The sequence below is a fragment of the Lacerta agilis genome, chromosome Z, assembly GCF_009819535.1.
Source record: "Lacerta agilis isolate rLacAgi1 chromosome Z, rLacAgi1.pri, whole genome shotgun sequence".
Taxonomy (NCBI): Eukaryota; Metazoa; Chordata; class Lepidosauria; order Squamata; family Lacertidae; genus Lacerta; species Lacerta agilis.
In genome coordinates, this window is record NC_046331.1 from 16,787,068 (window position 1) to 16,806,645 (window position 19,578).

General features: G+C 47.7%; 1 protein-coding gene across 2 annotated transcripts in view; it reads left to right on the forward strand.

The window, feature by feature from the left end:
- NOTCH1 (notch receptor 1) overlaps window positions 1-19,233 on the forward strand; it is a 90,873-nt gene extending 71,640 nt beyond the window's left edge. Inside the window, exons 21-34 of one of the 2 annotated variants that reach the window (XM_033137701.1) lie at window positions 1,828-2,012; window positions 3,177-3,309; window positions 4,718-4,975; window positions 6,387-6,499; window positions 8,050-8,618; window positions 9,332-9,757; window positions 10,360-10,508; window positions 12,669-12,885; window positions 13,863-13,953; window positions 14,530-14,695; window positions 15,248-15,543; window positions 15,944-16,091; window positions 16,175-16,272; window positions 17,022-19,233. In XM_033137701.1, coding sequence (XP_032993592.1) covers window positions 1,828-2,012; window positions 3,177-3,309; window positions 4,718-4,975; window positions 6,387-6,499; window positions 8,050-8,618; window positions 9,332-9,757; window positions 10,360-10,508; window positions 12,669-12,885; window positions 13,863-13,953; window positions 14,530-14,695; window positions 15,248-15,543; window positions 15,944-16,091; window positions 16,175-16,272; window positions 17,022-18,452 — 4,280 coding nt within the window. In that variant the 3' untranslated portion in view covers window positions 18,453-19,233. The remainder of the gene's footprint in view (window positions 1-1,827; window positions 2,013-3,176; window positions 3,310-4,717; window positions 4,976-6,386; window positions 6,500-8,049; window positions 8,619-9,331; window positions 9,758-10,359; window positions 10,509-12,668; window positions 12,886-13,862; window positions 13,954-14,529; window positions 14,696-15,247; window positions 15,544-15,943; window positions 16,092-16,174; window positions 16,273-17,021) is intronic. The other variant, XM_033137702.1, reaches the window with a different exon arrangement.
- The last annotated feature ends 345 nt before the right edge of the window (window positions 19,234-19,578 follow it).

A 19,578-nucleotide genomic window follows, 5' to 3' on the forward strand; every position in this document is an offset into this window, starting at 1 on the left:
CCTCTTTGGTCTGTCCTGGGAGCAGAGTCTGCCAGGGCAGGACCAGGTGAGGGGTGGCTGACCCCAGCCAGAAGCATAGATTGGTGTTCGGCATTCCATTTTGAAGTGGTTTAGTATTTGATAGTTGTTGCAATGAGGTGTTTATTGGTTCATAATTTTTTATATTACAGCTATGTCATACACACACATACACACATATATATACATATACACAGAGAGAGAGACAGCAATAAAGCATTAAAACTGTACAATAAAAACCATATATAGAGTAGTTAAAAGCAGACCTCAATTAACTTTTGCAGAAGCATGTATTGTTTGTTTGCTTGTGTATTGCATACAGTTTACACACCACGATTGTAAGAAACAACAACTTCAAAGTGGTTCACAAAAAAAGATAAAACAATACGATTACTACTAAGAAAAATTAAGAACAATTTAAGGCTTTCAAAAAGTTAAAAAAGACTAAAAGCAGATTTAAAACTCTCTCTCTCTCTCTCTATATATATATATTCTTTCATTTCTTTTTTCTGCAACTTGTTTGTTATAAAAAATCAATTTAAAAAGAAACCCACTGCCAGGGGAGGGGGACGCCAGGGCCCCTTGCTACCTGTTGCAGGTGGCAGTCAAAGGAGCTAGGCTGGAGTATGGCATCCAGCAGCTTTGAAAGGCCTTCCTGACAAGGCCAGAGAGAGGCCAGACCTTAGAAATGGAAATAGAAATACTTTATTGTCACTGTACCACATGTTTTACAGTGAGATTAAACATCCCTATTTTTCTTGTGAGCCCGGTGTTTACCAGTTCTGTGCGTGAGTAGGTGAAGTATTAGGAGCTCAGGATGGTCTTGTGTCAGCAGTGACTTCTTGTTGCCTCCTGATCACCTGGAAATGCTTTCAACACACCCAGCTACAACCTTTTCTCAGTCTGGGTTGGAGCCCCGGTTCCCCCTTCCCATCTTTCTGCCTAAGTAGTAGTAGCAGTTGTTGTTGTTTATATCCCACCTTTTCCCTAGGGAAGCTGTCCCTCAGCTTACACAATTTTTAAAAACTTTTTTTTAACTTTTCTGTTACATATTCCACATTTATACATTCACAGATAGAAACAATACATTAATCATGACTTTCCCCCCTTCCATGGTTTCTTCGGTTTCTCATCAACACCACATATTCTAAATACTCCATATCTTCCCCGCCCCTTGTCATTTGCTGAAACTATTCTAATCCTTCTAACCTATTTACCTGTTTACACTGACTTCTCAAATAATACACAGATATTTTCCAATCCTCCTCATACGTTCTATCATCTTGATTTCTTATTCTGCTGCTCAGACCTGCTAACTCTACATACTCCTCAACATCTTAAGGTGCCACTCCTCCCTTTCTGATACCTCATCCGTTTTCCATTTTGGGGCAAACAAAATACGAGCTGCTGTAGTTGCATACATAAACAGATTTCTTCCGGCTCTTAGGGACCAGCTTACACAAATTTAAACAACATGGATAAAATACAAAAAGCTTTAAAAAAATAGTTTAAAAGCAAACTTAAATTAAAATTAAACTCCCAACAGGGGGGGAAAACCCCAATAAGAAGCACATGACAGATGATGATGAACACCATATATAAACACCCATTCCTTTAAAGAAACAGTTATTTCCTAAAAGCCTCCTGGAATAAAAACAGTCTTCACCTGTGGAAGTGTGACAAGGAAGGAACCGGTCTAGCTTCTCTTGGGAGGGTGTTCCATGGTCTGGGAGTAGACACCACCGAGGAGGCATTCTCCAACACACACACCTGTTACTTGTACCTGACCTCCTTCCCATACCTTTGCAGGCGTCGAGGTGGTGCACCTGTGCAGGAACTCTGGGCTCTGTGTGGACAGGGGCAACACCCACTCTTGCCAGTGCCAGGCCGGCTACACAGGCAGCTACTGCGAGGAGCAGGTGGATGAGTGCTCCCCCAACCCGTGCCAGAATGGGGCCACCTGCACAGACTACCTAGGGGGCTACTCGTGTGAGGTACAGTTGGTGCTCAGAAGGGAGGTGGCATGGGGTGGGGGGTGGGGGCAGTGAACACAGGGTGAACCCTCCTTTCCCTGGGTTTGTGCATCGCCAGCAGAGCTGGGTACATGTCCTGAGATGTGGTGGAACATCAGGACAAAGTACAGGACATCCCTCCATCATAGATATTTCTAGATTGCTGGGTAGTTTACAGCCACCCTGCAAAGAAGCCGCAGTTTCCAGGGAAAGGGGGACATCGTAACTTGGTAGCAGAGCATCTCCTATGACAACAAAAGTTCCCAGGTTCACCCCCTGCCAACACACCTGGCAAAAGCTAGGTAAAATATGGAGGGTTGTCCTTCATTGGAGGCTTAGAAGCAGAGGTTGGAGGGCCACTTGTCAGGGATGTTTTAGCTGGGATTCCTGCACTGCATGGGGCTGGACTAGATGATTCTTTGGGTCCCTTCCAACTCTACAGTCCTATGATTTGGCAATCTAGCTGGATAGAAGGCAGTACCTCCGCCCCTGCTTGTGTCAGCCTCCATTTCCCAGTCAATGTAATGCAGCCTCAAAAGCTCTTGCATGATAGAACATTTGGGCGCTTCCCTTGCGGACTTCAAAGCCAGCTGAAATCTTAATGCTACTGTAGAGTGGAGTGGAATTGCACCTAAACATCTTTTTGGCTTGTCTTAATGAAAGGCCAAGTAGTGCAAGTATTTTTTATTATGACTAGGCAGGCTTGATAATCGCTTGACCATGAGCTGCAGAAATATTCCCAGCACACCATGCCTTGCCCCCTAGAAAGTTCCCACCCCAGTCTCAGCCCCCAACTTATTTCTCCACTTCCCTCGGAAGATTGCACACTTCAGTCTTGGCCAGTCCTTGTGAACCTGACTCTCCAGCGGCTCGGATGCTTGCAGCTCCTGTGACACTACAGCAGCTCAGGCACTAGCCAGTGGGGAAGCCACTTTTGGTGGTGTGGGTGATTTGAGGAAGGTGCAGTTTGTCTATTTTTCATCTGGTTGCATTTTTTTAAATATATACTACAAGTTGGTTTTGGCATTTTCCATTGTGGGCTGCCTTTTGAGGCGCTGCCTTCAGAGGTGGGAAGGAGAAAATCCTTTCCCCACCCCACTAGAACTCATTTCAACTCAGGAGTATTGAAACTGCCCTTCCTTGTAGTGCGTTGCTGGCTACCACGGGATCAACTGCTCAGAGGAGATCAACGAGTGCCTTTCCCATCCCTGCCAGAACGGAGGGACCTGCATTGACCTCATCAACACCTACAAATGCTCTTGTCCCCGAGGAACTCAAGGTAAATGTGGGGCTGGGTGAAAGCAGGGGCATGGGCAGGTAGGGAATTACCCAGGGGTATCCCACTTGATTGAGGGGTGGTGGTGGAGGGCTCCAGTATTTCTATCTTTATTGGCTTGAAAGTCAGCAGCTCAGTGGGTATGGTGTCTGCTTTTGAATGCAGAAGGTCCCAGTTTCAGTGCTCAGCGGAATCTCCAGGTAGGGCTGGAGAAAGACCCATCCTTCCCTGGTAGAAATCCTGGATTTTTACTCCTGATCAGTGTAAGTACTGAGCTAGATGGATCCAATGGTCTGATTCAGTACAAGGCAGCTTGCTAATGTTCCTATTCAAACCTGAAATTTATTGAAAACCCTGAGGGCTGGGATTTTGGTTAAGTGGTAGAGCATGAAGTGCAGGTTGAATCCTAGTTGGGAGACTTTGCATATAGAGCTGACTGAATAGGTTCCCCCTACACACACTTTTGCAAAGGTGTGTTGTGTGTGTGTCCATCCCAGAAGGTATTTGAGGGGTATTCAGCAGCTTGCCGGGGGAAGGGACACAGTGTTCTAACAAGACTTTTTGCAGAGGAAGGGTCTTGCCTTGATTGAAAGCAAAATACAGTGCTTCTCCCCACTCATGTTCCCCTTTGTCGTTTTCATGGGACCTTATTTCGAGGAAGCTGGCTGGAATGCCAATGGGTTAGCAGCTGGTTTGTCTTATTTGTGTATTTATTACTATGTTGAACGTTCCACTTTTCCTCCAAGACTCTCGGGGCTACCTTTGTAGTTCTCTCCCCTCCGTTCACAAAACAACCCTGTGACAAATACCTCCATGCCTTTGCCCGATCTCCTTTGAATCCACCCAAGATGGTGCCCATGGCTCTCCAATTCTACCATCAGAAAGTTCTTTCTGTTTAGTTGGAATCTCCTTTCTTGTAACTTGAAGCCATTGGTTCTGTTCCTACCCTCCAGAGCAGGAGAAAACAAGCTTGTGCCATCTTCCATAGGACACCTCTTTAGATATTTGAGGATGGCTATTGTATCTCCTCTCAGTTGTCTCTTCTGCAGGCTAAACATACCCAACTCCCTCATAAGACTTTTCCATACCCTTCATCATCTTGGTCTCCCTTCTCTGCACACATTCCAGCTTATCAATAATCTTCTTAAACTGTGGTGCCCAGAACTGGACACAGTACTTGTGGATCATTTAATTAAAATGTGTTTTACAGATGCATACTGTTAAAAGTTTTGGTGTATGTACAGGAATACAGGTTTTCAATTTATTTGTTTTTTGGGGGGTGGGGTGGGGGGGTGCTCCAGGAAATGTAAAGAAAATGAATGAATGAGTGAATGCTAAGCCAAGTTGTAAGCAGGCCTCTTGGGATCCAACTCTCACCTTCCTCTTCTCCCCATCTCTCTCCCCACCTCAGGAGTGCACTGTGAGATCAACATAGACGACTGCAGCCCACCCTTTGATCCCAACACCTTCACCCCCAAGTGCTTCAACAACGGGCGGTGCGTGGACCGCGTAGGGGGCTACAGCTGCATCTGCCTCCTGGGCTTCGTAGGGGAGCGCTGTGAGGGTGACGTCAACGAGTGTCTGTCCAACCCTTGTGACCCACTAGGAACCCAGAACTGTGTGCAGCGCATCAACGACTACGTGTGCGAGTGTCGTCTGGGATATTCTGGTGAGCACCACAAGGCTCCCCCAAAAACGTGGTCCTTGGTGTTTTCCTCCTTCTTGCTTTTTCTCCAAGAATTACTGGCTGATGTTGACAGTAAAAGGTATTCTCTAGTCCTAATGTAAACATCCAGTTTAATATAGGTGGTTCATATACCCAAAGATTATAAGCCATGGACTGTATCTAGTAAGAATATAAGAAGAGATCTTCAGCTGGATCAGGGCAACCCAGCATTCTTTCCCCACATTAAGCAAACCTGGTGCCACAGTGGGAAGTCCAAAAGCAGTACCTAAGTGCAACAGTACTTTCTCCTTCGGTTTCCAGCAACTTGTATTCAGGGGCATTCGGCTCTGACAGTGGAAGGAGAACATAGGCACTGATAGCCTTATCCTCCTCCATGTGTCTCCCCCCCCCCTTTTAGAGCAACCCACCTCTTCTTATGGGAGCAGATTCCAGAGTTTATCTATGCACTGTGTGTTTTTGTTTGCCCTGAATTCTTCCAAATGCACAGACTATCTTAGCTGCTAGTCCTACTCCCTGCCTTTTCCCACCTAGCCTGGAGGGGAGGGGCAGGGCCCTGACGTGACTCCCAGCTACAAAAGGTGAGGCAATACCTTCTTGCGCTGGGGTATTGCTTAGTGGGGGTTGTTGCTGTTCCTGGTATTAATTTTTTGTGGGCTTATTTTTGGATCTTATTTTCATTTATGTGGAAATTTTTCAGGTTTGCGGTGTGCTTCCCCCCCCCTGTGTTTTATTTATTGTTCAAAATATTGGCTATTTTTGTAATTGTGTAAATCTTCTCATGTTGTAAGCCGCCTTGACCATAGTTTTTTAACTATGCAAAGGCAGTACACAAATGAAATGATGGTGATAGTTAAACTCTGGAACTCCCTCCCACAGGAGGCAGTGATGGCCACAAACCTAGACTGCTTTAAAAGAAGATTAGACAGATTCAAGGAGAGGGCTAGAGATTGCTGCTAATCAAGATGGCAATGCTCTTGCCTCCACAGCTGGAGGCAGAAATGCTTTTGAATACCAGTTGCTTGAAATCACAAGGAAGGGAGAGTTCCCTTGTGCCCAGGTCCCCCAAAGGTTGGCCACTGTAAGAACAGAATGCTGGATGAGATGGGGTGCCTTTGGCCAGAACTAGCAGGCTCTTCTTCTTAGATTCTTAATATCTTCCAACTTTTCCCTTTCTAGAGAAGATACATGGGGGTGGAGTGGGCTGCCCTGGTGGCATAGACACCCTCTTTTCAGCCAGTAGGTATCCAGCAGCCCCCCCCCCCATCTAGTAAAAGAGTGTGCACATGAGATTTCGTAGGTGGAGTGATGCAGCTGTTTTACTCCAGAGGTCCAGGGGGGAATGTTGGGGGTGATGGCGGGCAACCTGACGAGGCTTTCTCCATCTCCTGTCCAGGGCGTCACTGTGAGACGGTGGTCGACGGCTGCCGGAACCAGCCCTGCAAGAACGGTGGGACCTGTGCAGTGGCCAGCAACACGCAGCACGGCTACATCTGCAGGTGCCCTCCGGTGTGTAGTCAGCTTTTGGTTTTAGGGGACTGGCTGTGGTATTCAGAGACAGAAGCAGCCTCTTGGGCTGGGTGGGATTATTTATGTCAGCATTTATGCCTAGCCAGCATTTGTTTTGGATGCTTAGGAGTTGCTGGATGTGGAAAGGCTGTAGTTCGGCGTTAAATCAGCTATGTTATGCAAAAAATCCCAGGTTCAATCCCCAGGTTCAATCCCAGGAAGAGCTGGGCACATCCAGTGAGTCTAAAACCTTGGAGAGCCCCTGCAAGTTAGTGTAGACAATACTGAGCTAGCTGGATCAATTGCACTGACTTGGAAGAACATGGCTTCCCATGTTTCTGTTTATTTCATCCCCCTATTCATAACTTTGAGGACTGAACCTTGCTTTATTCTTAGGAGAAGGGCCATAGTTCAGCAGGTAGTGTATCTGCTCCACACGCAGAAGTTCCCATGCATATATATGCAACCCTGCCAGGCAAGTGTAGACAGGGGAGCACATGATCTCTGAAAAAAGCACTGATTCTGATCACCTGAACACTAGGAGACTGTAGCAGCTATCAGTAAAGAGTATGCTGACCTCTACTGACTTCAGCATAAACTACAAATTTAGGGTTGAAACCAATGCTAGTCCTGCTCAGAGTGGGCCCACCAAAATTTGCAGACTTAAGTTAGTAATGCCCATTCTTTACCTGGGATTCTAGCATTGCAGGGGGTTGAGCTAGATGCACCCCCACCCCCACCAGCAGCAGGACAAAGACAGTAGCCAGACCAACGGCAAAGCAGGTAAAACTTTTGCCACCACGTTCCTGCTTTGCCTTGCCGCTGTTCCCCTCTGAAGGGAGATAATGAACGGTTCCTGGAGGAGGACACTGGACCAACCCACTACTGATATAAAACAGTTGGCCTGACAACAGAGTTTGGGGCGGGTTGGTAAGGTTAAAAGTTGGAGAAATAGTTGGGGAAATCTGCTCATTAGTGGGTAGGAAAACTGCTCGTTTAGTGGGTGAGTGTATTTTTGGTTTATTATTTGACAATAATAGTTAATGTTGTTTGTTATTTATATAGCAGGTGTGTTTTTTCTTTTGTCTTTTCTTAAGCATTATGTTAGACCAGAGCTTTCCAAACTGTATCGTGACACATTAATGTGTCGGCTGCAGTGTGTAGGTGTCTCATGCGAACACTCCCCGTGCACCTCCTGGGGCTGAAAAGGGGTTAGTTTAACCTCTGGTTTGCTAGGAAAACTGAATTACGGTGTCGCAAAACGATGCATGCCTAAAAAGTGTATCACCAACATGAAAAGTTGGGAAAGCTCTGTGTTAGACAATATATTGATGCACTGTATGATTCCTCCCTTTTCTCCTCCCTTACGTTATTATATATTTGTGTGCGTGTATTACTGTAAGTCGATTGGAGACCTTCAGGTAACAAGCAACAAATAAGTTTAACAGATAATAATAATGATGACCCCTTGGAGGCCTTCCAACTTTACTCTTCTGTGATTTGATGACTGTCTTTGTAGTCTCAGTCGTTCCGCTCTTTGCCCTCTGCAGGACTGGGACGGTGCCACGTGTGAGAACGACGCCCGCGGCTGCGGACTGTTGCGGTGCCTGAACGGCGGGACCTGCATCTCCACTCAGAAGAGCTCCAGGTGCCTCTGCCCACTGGGCTTCAGTGGAGCTGCCTGCCAGTTCTCCTCTGGCAGCCCCTGCCACTCCAGCCCCTGCTACAACGGGGGCACCTGCCAGCCTGCCAAGGAGCCGCCCCACTATCGCTGCAACTGCCCAGCCCGGTTCAACGGTCTGAACTGCCACATCTTGGACTACGACTTCACAGGTGGCCTTGGCCAGAACATCACTCCACCTCTCTTGGAGGAGAAGTGCGAGATCCCCGTGTGCGCCAGCCACGCCGGCAACAAAATCTGTGACGCCCAGTGCAACAACCACGCTTGCGGGTGGGACGGCGGTGACTGCTCCCTGAATTTCAACGACCCCTGGAAGAACTGCTCCCAGTCCCTCCAGTGCTGGGACTACTTCAACAACGGGCATTGTGACACCCAGTGCAACAACACCGGCTGCCTGTACGACGGTTTCGACTGCCAGAAGATGGAGGGGCAGTGCAAGTGAGTGGAGGGCCTTTAAACTGTTTTTAATGTTGGGTCACGATGTGCTTTGATATCAAAGTTATATTTTGATTGTTGTAAGTCCCCACACTGGGACTATAGGTGGAAGGGCAGATAATAAATTGTAGTAGTAGTAGTAATAATAATAACAATAACAATTTGCTTCTGGGGCTAAAGGGTGTGCCTGTTTGCTTTTTAATGATGAGAGTATGTGGAAAGAGCAGGGAGTGTCCAGAAGCAAAAGGTTGTTTCTTCTTTCTTCTCCTCTTCTACCTCTTCCTTTCCTCCTCTTCCTCTCCTCATTTTTATTTTTGAGCTACTATACACCTTCTAAACCATCATCTCGGGGTAATATACATACAATTTAAACAGTTCAAAAGACAAAGACAACAAATATATGTAAAAACACAAGTGAAACCCAAACCAGTGGGCACTCATGCCAAATACTCATTTATCCAGCTGAGAAAGCCTTTTGGGGACAAAATGGCCCTTCCATTTGTTTCCAAAAAGTGCAGATGGTGGAGCTTATCGTATCTCATCAGGGATGCTGCTCCAAAGGATGGGCAGCCACAGTAAAGGCCCTACTCTGAGTGACTGTGGGGCTGAAGCAACCAGAATTGTGCACAGTATCACAAATGTGGCCACACCATAGACTTGTATAATGGCATTTTTGTTTTCAACTCCTTCTCCTCCTCTCCCCATTGCCTGTGCAGCCCTCTGTATGACCAGTATTGCAAGGACCACTTCTCTGACGGACACTGCGACCAGGGCTGCAACAATGCGGAGTGTGAGTGGGATGGTCTCGACTGTGCCAACAATGTACCTGAAAAGCTGGCAGACGGCACTTTGGTGGTGGTGGTGCTGACCACCCCGGAGAACCTAAAGAACAACTCCCTGAACTTCCTGCGGGAGCTCAGCCGCATCCTTCACACCAATGTGGTCTTCAAGAAAGATGACAAGGGCGAGTACATGATATTCCCCTACTATGGCAAGCCAGAGGAGCTCAAAAAGCACCACATCAAGCGGTCGTTGGCAGAGTGGGGAGATGTGAGTGATGCTGTCTTGAAGATAAGGTCTGCACTGTATGATAACATCATTGACAGGCACAGGAGGGAGCTGGACCACGTGGACATCTGCGGGTGAGTGGCTTGGCTGGGGCTCTCTGGGAGCAGGGAGGAGGAGGGAGCCACAGTCAGCAGCTGAACATTGGAAGCTCCCTTATACTGAATCAGACTCTCAATCCATCTGTCGATACTGATGGGTGGTGGCAGCAGCAGCTATCCAGGGATCTTTGCCCAGCCCGGGCTGGAGATTCTTCCATGGAAGGTTGAAGCTGGGGCCTTCTTGCATGCAGAGCTGGTGCTTTATAGCTGAGCCACAGCGCTTCCCCTGAAAACAAATATTCTAGTCCTCATGGTTCTGAAGAAAGGAATTGAATAGGAACATAGGAAGCTGCCTTAGATGGAGGCAGACTCTTGGTCCACCTAGCTCAGTGCTGTTGTCTGCACTGACTGGCAGTGACTCTCCAGGATTTCTGGCTAGTCCAACTTGAACATGCCATTGGGGCCTTCTGCATACAAAGCAGGTGCTGTGTAGCTGAGCCATGGCTCTTCCACTAAAAACAAAGATTCTGGTCGTCATCATTCTGAAAAAAGGACTGAATTTTATAGGCACCTAGGAAGCTGACCATCCAAGATGGTTGCGTCTTACTCCCTTTCTTTTCTTCTTCCAAAACCTGCAGATCAATCGTTCATCTGGAGATTGACAATCGCCAGTGTGTCCAGTCCTCCTCTCAGTGCTTCCAAAGTACCACAGATGTGGCGGCCTTCCTTGGTGCTTTGGCCTCGCGGGGCAGCCTGGACATCCCATACAAAATCGAAGCTGTTAAGAGTAAGTCTGCCACATGTGCAGGGCTGATGCGTTAGCCAGCCCTGCTGGCATATCCCGGGAAGCTGGGCCGCCTCTGCCCCAGTCAGCTTTTGCCCCCTGGCAGTTTTTCACTTTCTATTACAAAAGCTACATACCACTTGATTGTAATGAAAGCTTTGAGCCGGGGCTGCCCAGGGTGTGGTCCATGGATGAGCTTCAATCAGGTGGTCCACCCATGCATGTCTGTGGATCTGAGGTTGGAGGTGGGAGATGGCACACTCTTTGCATTTAATGTTTTGAATTGTGTCTTTCTTATTCATTTATTTATTTGGAGCATTTGTACCACCAGGCTCTTCAGTCAAAAAGGCTCCCAGAGCAGCTTTCATACAGTCAAAACAAGGCAGTCCCTACCTACTGGCTTAAAATAAAAATTTAAAAAGGCATGATACACAAGGGAAAAGGAACGGGGGGGGGGGGGAGAGGAAAACCAAAACACAGGCACCAGTTTCTAAACAGTTGGTCCTCTAACAACCAGCTTGCACAATACAGGGGCAGGAGGGGCCTGATGGGGCTGGTCTGTCACAGCAGAGCCGAGGGAGTGTTTTTATCACTTCCTTTTATTTATTCTGTTGTATCTTATTGCATTGCAATTCCATGAAGGCAGTAAAATAATAATAATAATAATAATAATAATAATAATAATAATAATAATAATAATACTTATTATTATTATTATTATTATTATTATTATTATTATTATTAGTACCTCACCCATCTGACTGGGTTGCCCCAGCCACTCTGGGTGGCTTCCAGCTTATATAAAAACATAGTAAAACATTACACCTTAAAAAGCTTCTCTATACAGAACTGTCTTCAGATGTTTCCTAAGTGTTATATAATTGCTCATCTCTAACAGCTGATGGGGGGGGGCACGTCCCACAGGGTAGGTCCCACTACCGGGAAGGCCTTCTGCCTGGCAGGCAGGAATTTAAGAATGCAGCTAAAAACCACACAGCATCCAGCATGGTGCATTTCCGTTTCTACAACAAGCTGAGAAATAATTCAGTGGTCCACTGAGACCCTTGGCAATTTTCAGGTGGTCTGTTTGTGGGGGCGAGGAGAATTTTGGAGGCATTGCTCTAAGCATTTTCCAAAAAGATAAAAGCCTGACAACATTAAAGGACTAAGAAATACCAATAAGTGACAGTTTAAAGCACGTATTTAAAATATAAATTTTATACGCATATAAAAATAATTAAATTAATTAAAATCAACAGTAGGCTAAAAACCAGATTAAAACACTTGTCAGCATTCAATATGTCTGGATGGACTTTCCTCAACAAACATGTTTTAAGTGGGAGCCAGAAAGAATATGCTTTTTAGCCTATTGCTGGTTTCAGTTATTTTTGGAATGATTCAAATTGTGGGGTTTTTTTGCTGGTAATTTTGTTGTTTTGGGGGATTGGGTGTTTTCCCCCCCCCAACAATGAAATGGTATATAATTTTTTGTGGAATAAATTCAAAAGAGTTACAGGGTATGATGTTTGTCTTAAACAATATAGTAAAAAGAACTTGATTCCTCTTTAAGAAGAAAGTGGCATCTCTTTAACTCTTTTTTAGTTCTTCGAAGTTCTGTCTTGATGGTTTCTCCCCTCTGTCATCCTTAGCTGATTCCAAAATCATTACTGCTGGGGGAGGATGAAGGAGTTGGGGGGGGGTGCAGAGAGAGAGCGAGAGCGCAAAGTTAACCCCACAACCCAAACCTTGTAATCGATCACTGACACGCAGAGTGTTGAAGTTTGCATCTTCCAAATCCCCCTTCAATCCTTTTGACTTAACAGCTCAATGTGAATGCAATGATTTGAAGTTTGCTTAATCCTTTATCCGTGAAAGGAAGGGGGGGAATCCTCTCCCCCTCCAGCGCTGCAGATACAGAAACAGTTTGCAATTCTGATGAACAGCGTAGGAAAATGACCTTCTTTTTTTTCCAGGGGGCTTTGGAGGAGTTTGGGGGCAGTGAGTGGGGAGGGGTGGGGTTCAGTTGCAGGCGGAAGAATCAAGACACAGCCAGGCTGGCAGCTTATTAACTTAATTTCACTGCATTTTGCCTCCTGCCTCCATTCAGAGATGCATCTTAACTCGAGGTCCTCTCACTACACTCTGCCTCCCATTCTCTCCTAGGTGAAAGTACCGACACCCAAAGGAGCACCCAGTGGTACCCTATGTACATGGTGGTGCCTGGTGCCTTCCTCCTCCTCTTCATTGGTTTCGGGGTTCTGGCATCACGCAAGCGGCGGAGGGAACATGGGCAGCTCTGGTTCCCCGAGGGCTTCAAAGTGACCGAGTCCAGCAAGAAGAAGCGCAGAGAGCCCCTGGGGGAGGATTCTGTGGGGCTGAAGTGAGTAATCCCCCTCTTCACCTCTTCCCGAGTCTCCTTTGTTGCCATTTGGATGGGTGGGGAGGGAGGGAAAGGCCCTTTCCCGCCTCCTTCCTGGGTTGCTGCTGTTGTTGGGGACCATAGGTCTTTTTATTCATCAACCTGGTGCCCTCCAGATGTTTCAGACTACAACCCCCGTCAGCTGCAGCTACCATGGTGTGATGGGAGTTGTAGTGCAAAAATCCAGAGGGCACAAAGTTTTGCCAAAGGCTTGATGTTAGCTTTTCACTCTGCACATTAAAAATAGTTGGTTTTAATTTTTACCGTGCCATGGCTCTCTGGATGACAAGCTGGAGAGGAAGGGAAATCTGGTGTCAAAATGTTTTTGGGAGGGATATTCTGAGCCCAATTTAAGTGTCAGTTTTTCCAGGCCATTGAAACAAAGATGTGGAGTGTCCAGGGAAGGGTGGTGGAAGCCAGAAGGCCGGGCAGTTCAGAGCAAGGGGCTTAACCCTTCACAGAGTAGACCCACTGAAATTGATGAGAATGGCTAACTAGATCCATTACTGTAGTCCTCCTTTGGCTTGGAGGGAAGAAGGATCCCTTTGGGTTTGGGCACAACCTGCCCATTTGCTTTTGTCCGCTTTCTCCAAGTGTAGCACCACGTTTTTATGGCATATATAAAAAGCAGATTTGGTGCATCATCCACACAAGGCAGAAATAGCACATTGAGGCTGGTGTAAGGACTTTGGAGAGGCTTGGTCCTTAATTTCACTTCTCTTCCCGCTTCTAAGCAAGTTCCCATGTACAGTGCCCAGCTCTGATAAATGATGTCTGAAATGTCACCTAGGGTATGGCACAGCTTGGACAAGTCTAAATGTGGCAGGGGAAACTTTTAAAATCATCATCATCCTTAATTACTCCGTTTAGCCCTTGGTGAAATATTCAGTTTGGTTTTTCTAGTGATGGATCTAATTTCCTATTTTTTCTCCATTAAGACCCTTGAAAAATGCTTCCAATGGGACCCTGATGGACGACAACCAGAACGAGTGGGGTGATGAGGAGACACTAGACACCAAAAAGTTCAGGGTAAGTCAGCGAGCTGCTGTTTCCATGCCGTTTCAGCCTTAAAGGCACTCACTGATTCATAGGTCTCTTCCATCCTGTTTGGATGCATTTGGTATACACTGTGAGCCCCTCCCTCATCCCTGGCCCAATGGAACTTTGTGGCACATGCACCCAGGTCCCCCCCCCCAGGCTTACCCTGCTACCCCACAACAGCCAAGGCCCCTATGGGCATCTGTAGATCTCCCTGCCTGATTTCAACAAGAGACCCCTATCTTTGGTCCTGCCTTAAAAAAGCAAGTTTCTTGTCCTCAGCAGAAGATGAGCACATTGCTCCTTCCTTCCTTCCTTCATTCCTTCCTTGCGTCTCCAGTTTCAGAAAATACTGGAAAACCTGCTTATGCAAAATTAAACAACTCTTATTCTGATAATAGAAACTGGCTTTCCATATCATGTAGTGGCAGGGTTCATTTTTTATTTGTTGATATTGGGGGCAGAGGGGATAACTCTTGTTTCCAACTCAGCAGCACAGTGTGTGAGAAAGAGTAGAGTTTTATGTCCGAAAGGATCCTTTAAAACCTCAATCGTCTCTCTTCCCAGGTGGAAGAACAGGCCATGTTGCCAGACATGAACGACCAGACTGACCACAGGCAGTGGACACAACAGCACCTGGATGCAGCCGACCTGCGCATCTCCTCCATGGCACCCACCCCACCCCAAGGGGAAATTGATGCTGACTGTATGGATGTCAACGTGCGAGGACCAGGTAAGGAGGGTGTGTGGGTGTCAGAGCCTCTCTCTTCCTCCCTTGCTGTGATTTTGTCAGGGGAAAGGAGAGCAATGCCGGGAGGAAGGGCATTAGAGCTGACCCAGGGGAAGAACCAAACAGCAAACAGGCCAGGTGGAATTTTGGGAGGGGAACAGGACTTTGGAGTAGCCCAGCTCTTTAAAAGAGGATCAGACAAATTTGATAGCCTTCTGTTTCTCCACTGACAGCTACTAGCTATGATAGCTATACTCTTGTTTCCATGGTTGGAAGCAGTAATGATTCCAAATATCAATAGCTGGAAATAGCAGGAGGAGAGAGTTGCTCTTGTGGTTCGTGTTCTGCTTTCAGGTTTCCCAGAAGAGGCATGTGGTTGGTCATTGTAAGGACAGGATGCTGGACTGAATGGGCCCTCTTTGGTCTGGTCCAGAAACAAGACTCTTATTTTGTCTTCAGGCTTAGTTCAGGCCCTGGTGCTTTGATATCCTGGGAGTGCATCCAGGCACTGTTATTGCACTTCTGACAGATTTCCCTCCACTTGTGCCTTGACAGATGGATTCACGCCACTGATGATCGCCTCCTGCAGCGGAGGTGGGCTGGAGATGGGCAACAGTGAAGAGGAGGAGGACGCCCCGGCCGTGATTTCAGACTTCATCTACCAGGGGGCCAGCTTGCACAACCAAACAGACCGCACTGGGGAGACAGCCCTCCACCTGGCCGCCCGCTACTCACGCTCAGACGCAGCCAAGAGACTGCTGGAAGCCAGTGCCGATGCCAACATCCAGGACCACATGGGGAAGACGCCACTCCATGCTGCCGTCTCGGCCGATGCTCAGGGGGTCTTCCAGGTAAGGAGAGTCCGGTGCTTCCAGAGCTTGGGAGCGGTGCGGGAGGGCTGGCTGGCTCCTTCCCTATTGCAGAGGGTTGAACTCGATGACCCTTGGGGTCCCTTCCCACCCTAAAATTATATGATTCCTATCATTCTGTGAGTCTAGTGCAAAAGCCCCCAGAGATTGCTGTGCTCAATCTGGGCCTAAGTTCCTCAGATGCAACCATTCTGCCTTCCCAGTGAGGTTTTTCTTTTTCCATCCTACCCCCTGCAATGCAAAGCAGGGACTTTTGAGTTTCTAGTTAGCTACGTGTGGCTTTCAGCTGAGCAGCTGTAGAACGGACATTCACTCTCTTGCCTTGCCAGTCTCCCCCTGCCAGGATGCCAAATAACCAATATATCTCTCTTTCCTGGGACAGATTCTGATCAGGAACAGGGCCACCGACCTGGATGCCCGCATGCATGATGGGACCACCCCTCTCATCCTGGCTGCCCGTTTGGCTGTGGAGGGCATGCTGGAAGACCTCATCAGCTGCCACGCAGACGTAAATGCGGTTGATGACCTAGGTACCTGGCATTCCCAAAGCATTCTGGGGAAGGGTGAGGGGCTCATGGTCATGGCCTTAACACTTGTGCCTTTGTGCCCATAGGGAAATCAGCGCTGCATTGGGCTGCTGCCGTGAATAATATTGATGCCGCTGTTGTGCTGTTGAAGAATGGGGCAAATAAAGACATGCAGAATAACAAGGTGAGAAGGGAGGGGGCTTCTTCCTGGAACAGGGCTGGGCTAGTGCAAGGCAGAGCCACTGGCCATCCAGCCAAGGACGGGACCAGCAAGTCCAGGATCTTCAATGACAGGGTCAGAAGCTTTGCTGGAATAAGCTGCGAAATAGGAGAGAGGTGCCCTGGCAGTTTTACCTCTTGTGGGCTTCCCTGGGCAGAAAGAGAAATTTATCATTTATCTGCAATTTAGGATGAGACACAGGGAGTTAGCTTTAAGTGAACTTGAATTGCATATGTTTGACGATTCAGGATAGGCAAAAGAAAGTCCTTCATGCAGCGTACAGTTAAACTATAAAACTCCCTCCCGCAAGAGGCAGGGATGGCCACCAACCTAGATGACTTTAGAAGAGGACAAGACTAAGTTCATGGAAGAGAAGATTATCAGTGACCACTGGCCATAATGGCTATGCTTTGCAACGCTTCTGAATACAAGTTGCTTGAAACTGCAAAAGGGGAGAGGGCTCTTTGGCTTCCGATTGGGGCGTCTGGTTGGCCACTGTGAGGGCAGGGTGCTGGACCAGGTAGGCCATTGGCCTGATCCAGCTGCAGAGCTCTTCTTATGTTCTTAAGCTGCACCTAGACCTTTCATTGTGTAAAGCCAATTGATAAATGTAAGGAATGACTAATAATATTTCAGCTGCATAACCCTGTTCATTTTGGAGAAGAGCCTCTAATAGGTCTGCTTTCTTCTTCCCTTTCCTCCCATGCCCTTAGGAGGAGACCCCTCTGTTCCTAGCGGCCAGAGAAGGGAGCTACGAGACAGCCAAGGTCCTCCTGGACAACTTCGCCAACCGGGACATCACAGACCACATGGACCGCCTGCCACGGGACATCGCCCAGGAGCGCATGCACCACGATATTGTCCGCCTCCTGGATGAGTACAACCTGGTGCGCAGCCCCCCTTTGCACAGCGGGCCCCTGGGGGCACCTACCCTCTCCCCGCCCCTCTGCTCACCTAGCAGTTACATTGGCAGCCTGAAGCCAGCTATGCAGGGCAAGAAGTCGCGGAAGCCCAGCACCAAGGGACTGATCTGCAATGGGAAGGAGTCCTCCAAGGACCTCAAGGCCCGCCGGAAGAAGTCGCAGGAGGGCAAAGGCTGCCTGCTGGACAGCTCCAGCGTCCTCTCCCCAGTCGACTCCCTAGAGTCCCCCCGCGGGTACTTGTCTGATGTGGCATCTCCTCCCTTGATGACCTCCCCCTTCCAACTGTCGCCCTCCATGCCCCTCAACCACCTGCCAGGGATGCCCGATGCCCACCTGAGCATGAACCACCTCAACCTGGTGGGCAAGCAAGACCTTGGCCTGGGTGCCAGTCGGATGCAACAGCCCTTCGACTCGGTGCCGCCACGGCTCTCCCACCTGCCCACCTCCAACGCCACTGTCATGAGTGGGGCGCCGCTGAATTTCACTGTGAGCGGAGCGCCCGGCCTGAGCGGGCAATGCAGCTGGCTGAGTCAGATGCAGAGTGGCATTCAGGTGCAGGGCCAATATAACCCTATGCGGAATGGCCTGCAGCAGGGGGCGCTCCCGCAAGGCCAGGCCCTCCAGCACGGTCTGCTGACCTCCCTCCACAACGGGCTGCCCACCACCACCTTGTCCCAGATGATGAACTACCAGGCCATGCCCAACGGCCGCCTGCCAGCCAATGCCCAGCCCCACCTCCTGCAGGCACAGCAGCTGCAGCAGATCCAGCAGCAGAGCATGCAGCAGCAGCAGCAGCAGCAGCAGCAGCAGACCCACAGCACCGCCCCGAATGCTGGGGGTGCCAACTTCCTGGGGAACGAGCTGGGCCAGCCTGACTTGCAGCAGCAAGTGAACGGCGGGGCTCTGGCAGTCCACACCATCCTGCCCCAGGACACCCAGGTCCTGGCCACCTCCCTGCCCTCTGCCCTCACTCAGCCCATGACCACCACCCAGTTCCTGACTCCACCCTCCCAGCACAGCTACTCCTCCCCCTTGGACAACACCCCCAGCCACCAGCTACAGGTGCCAGACCACCCGTTCTTGACACCTTCCCCGGAGTCACCGGACCAATGGTCGAGCTCGTCTCCACACTCCAACCTGTCAGATTGGTCCGAGGGCATCTCAAGCCCGCCCACCAGCATGCAGTCGCAGATGGGGCACATCCCAGAGGCGTTCAAGTAGAGCAAGAGGAGGGGAAGCGCCTGGGCAGAGAGTTTCCTTTGGAGGGAGACGCTTCTTTGGTTGAACCAGAGTAACCTTTGGTTTGAGTTTCTGTTTTTATATATATATTTATATATATATATAAAAAGAAAAAGTATTTTTACATACAATGTAAGAGGGAAATTTCAACCTTTTTCTTCCTTCGTTAGTATTTATTTATGTACTACATGAAAACACTGCCTTTTTTATTTATAAGTTTTGTTGAGAGCTCAGTGGGATGCGTTTGCTGTGGTCCAAATTTAAAAATCTTATTAATGGGGTTTTATTGCCTGCTTTGCTCTCTCTTGCTTGCTTTTGTTTTTTTTAGGACATCCTCTTTAAACAAAAACAAAAACTTTTATACCACAATGATGTTCTTGTGCAGAGAGGTTTTCTTTTGTAAAGCTGTAAGCAAAGACCCATGATTATATAGTGACATTTATTTATTGAACAAGATATTTCTTTTCCTGTTTTTGTTTTTAATTCTGGAAAAATAGGGAGGATGGGCACATTTTTTCAACAAAAGTTTACCTATTTGAAGGGAAATTATAATTTAAACATAAGTTGATGGTTTTTTGCGGGGGGAGGGTGGTTGTTGATGGGTTTTGTTGAGTTTTTTGTTTTGTTTTGTTTTGTTGGGGTTTTTTGTTTTGTTTTGTTAAGTGCTTTAAAATATTCCCTTGTATGAGGGTGGACAGTGTCGGGGAATATTATGAGACAGCAGCCATGAATTTTTGTTTTAAAGTTTCAGTATTATATAGTTTATCTTGCTTGTCCTTTTTTGCATAATAGCAAGCTTTACTTCTTTTTTATTTATTTCAAATACTGCCTATGATCAAAAATCAGGATCACGGGTTCAAAGCTATAAATGAAATCCGAATGCTTCCTTCGGGGCCCACCTTCCAAATTCCCTCCTCAAAAAAAGTCTTGTGCTCAAAAAGGCTTTTGGTGCAGAGGAACAAACTTTACTTAGACTCCAGGGCAGCTTTGTGGTTTTTCTCTAAATTGTTCCAATCGTGCTTTTTTTAAAGCACCCATCACCTTGGGGTGTGTTGCCATTTTAAGAACCACATTTCTTACTATGAGAAGACTTAACAAAATGCCGTTG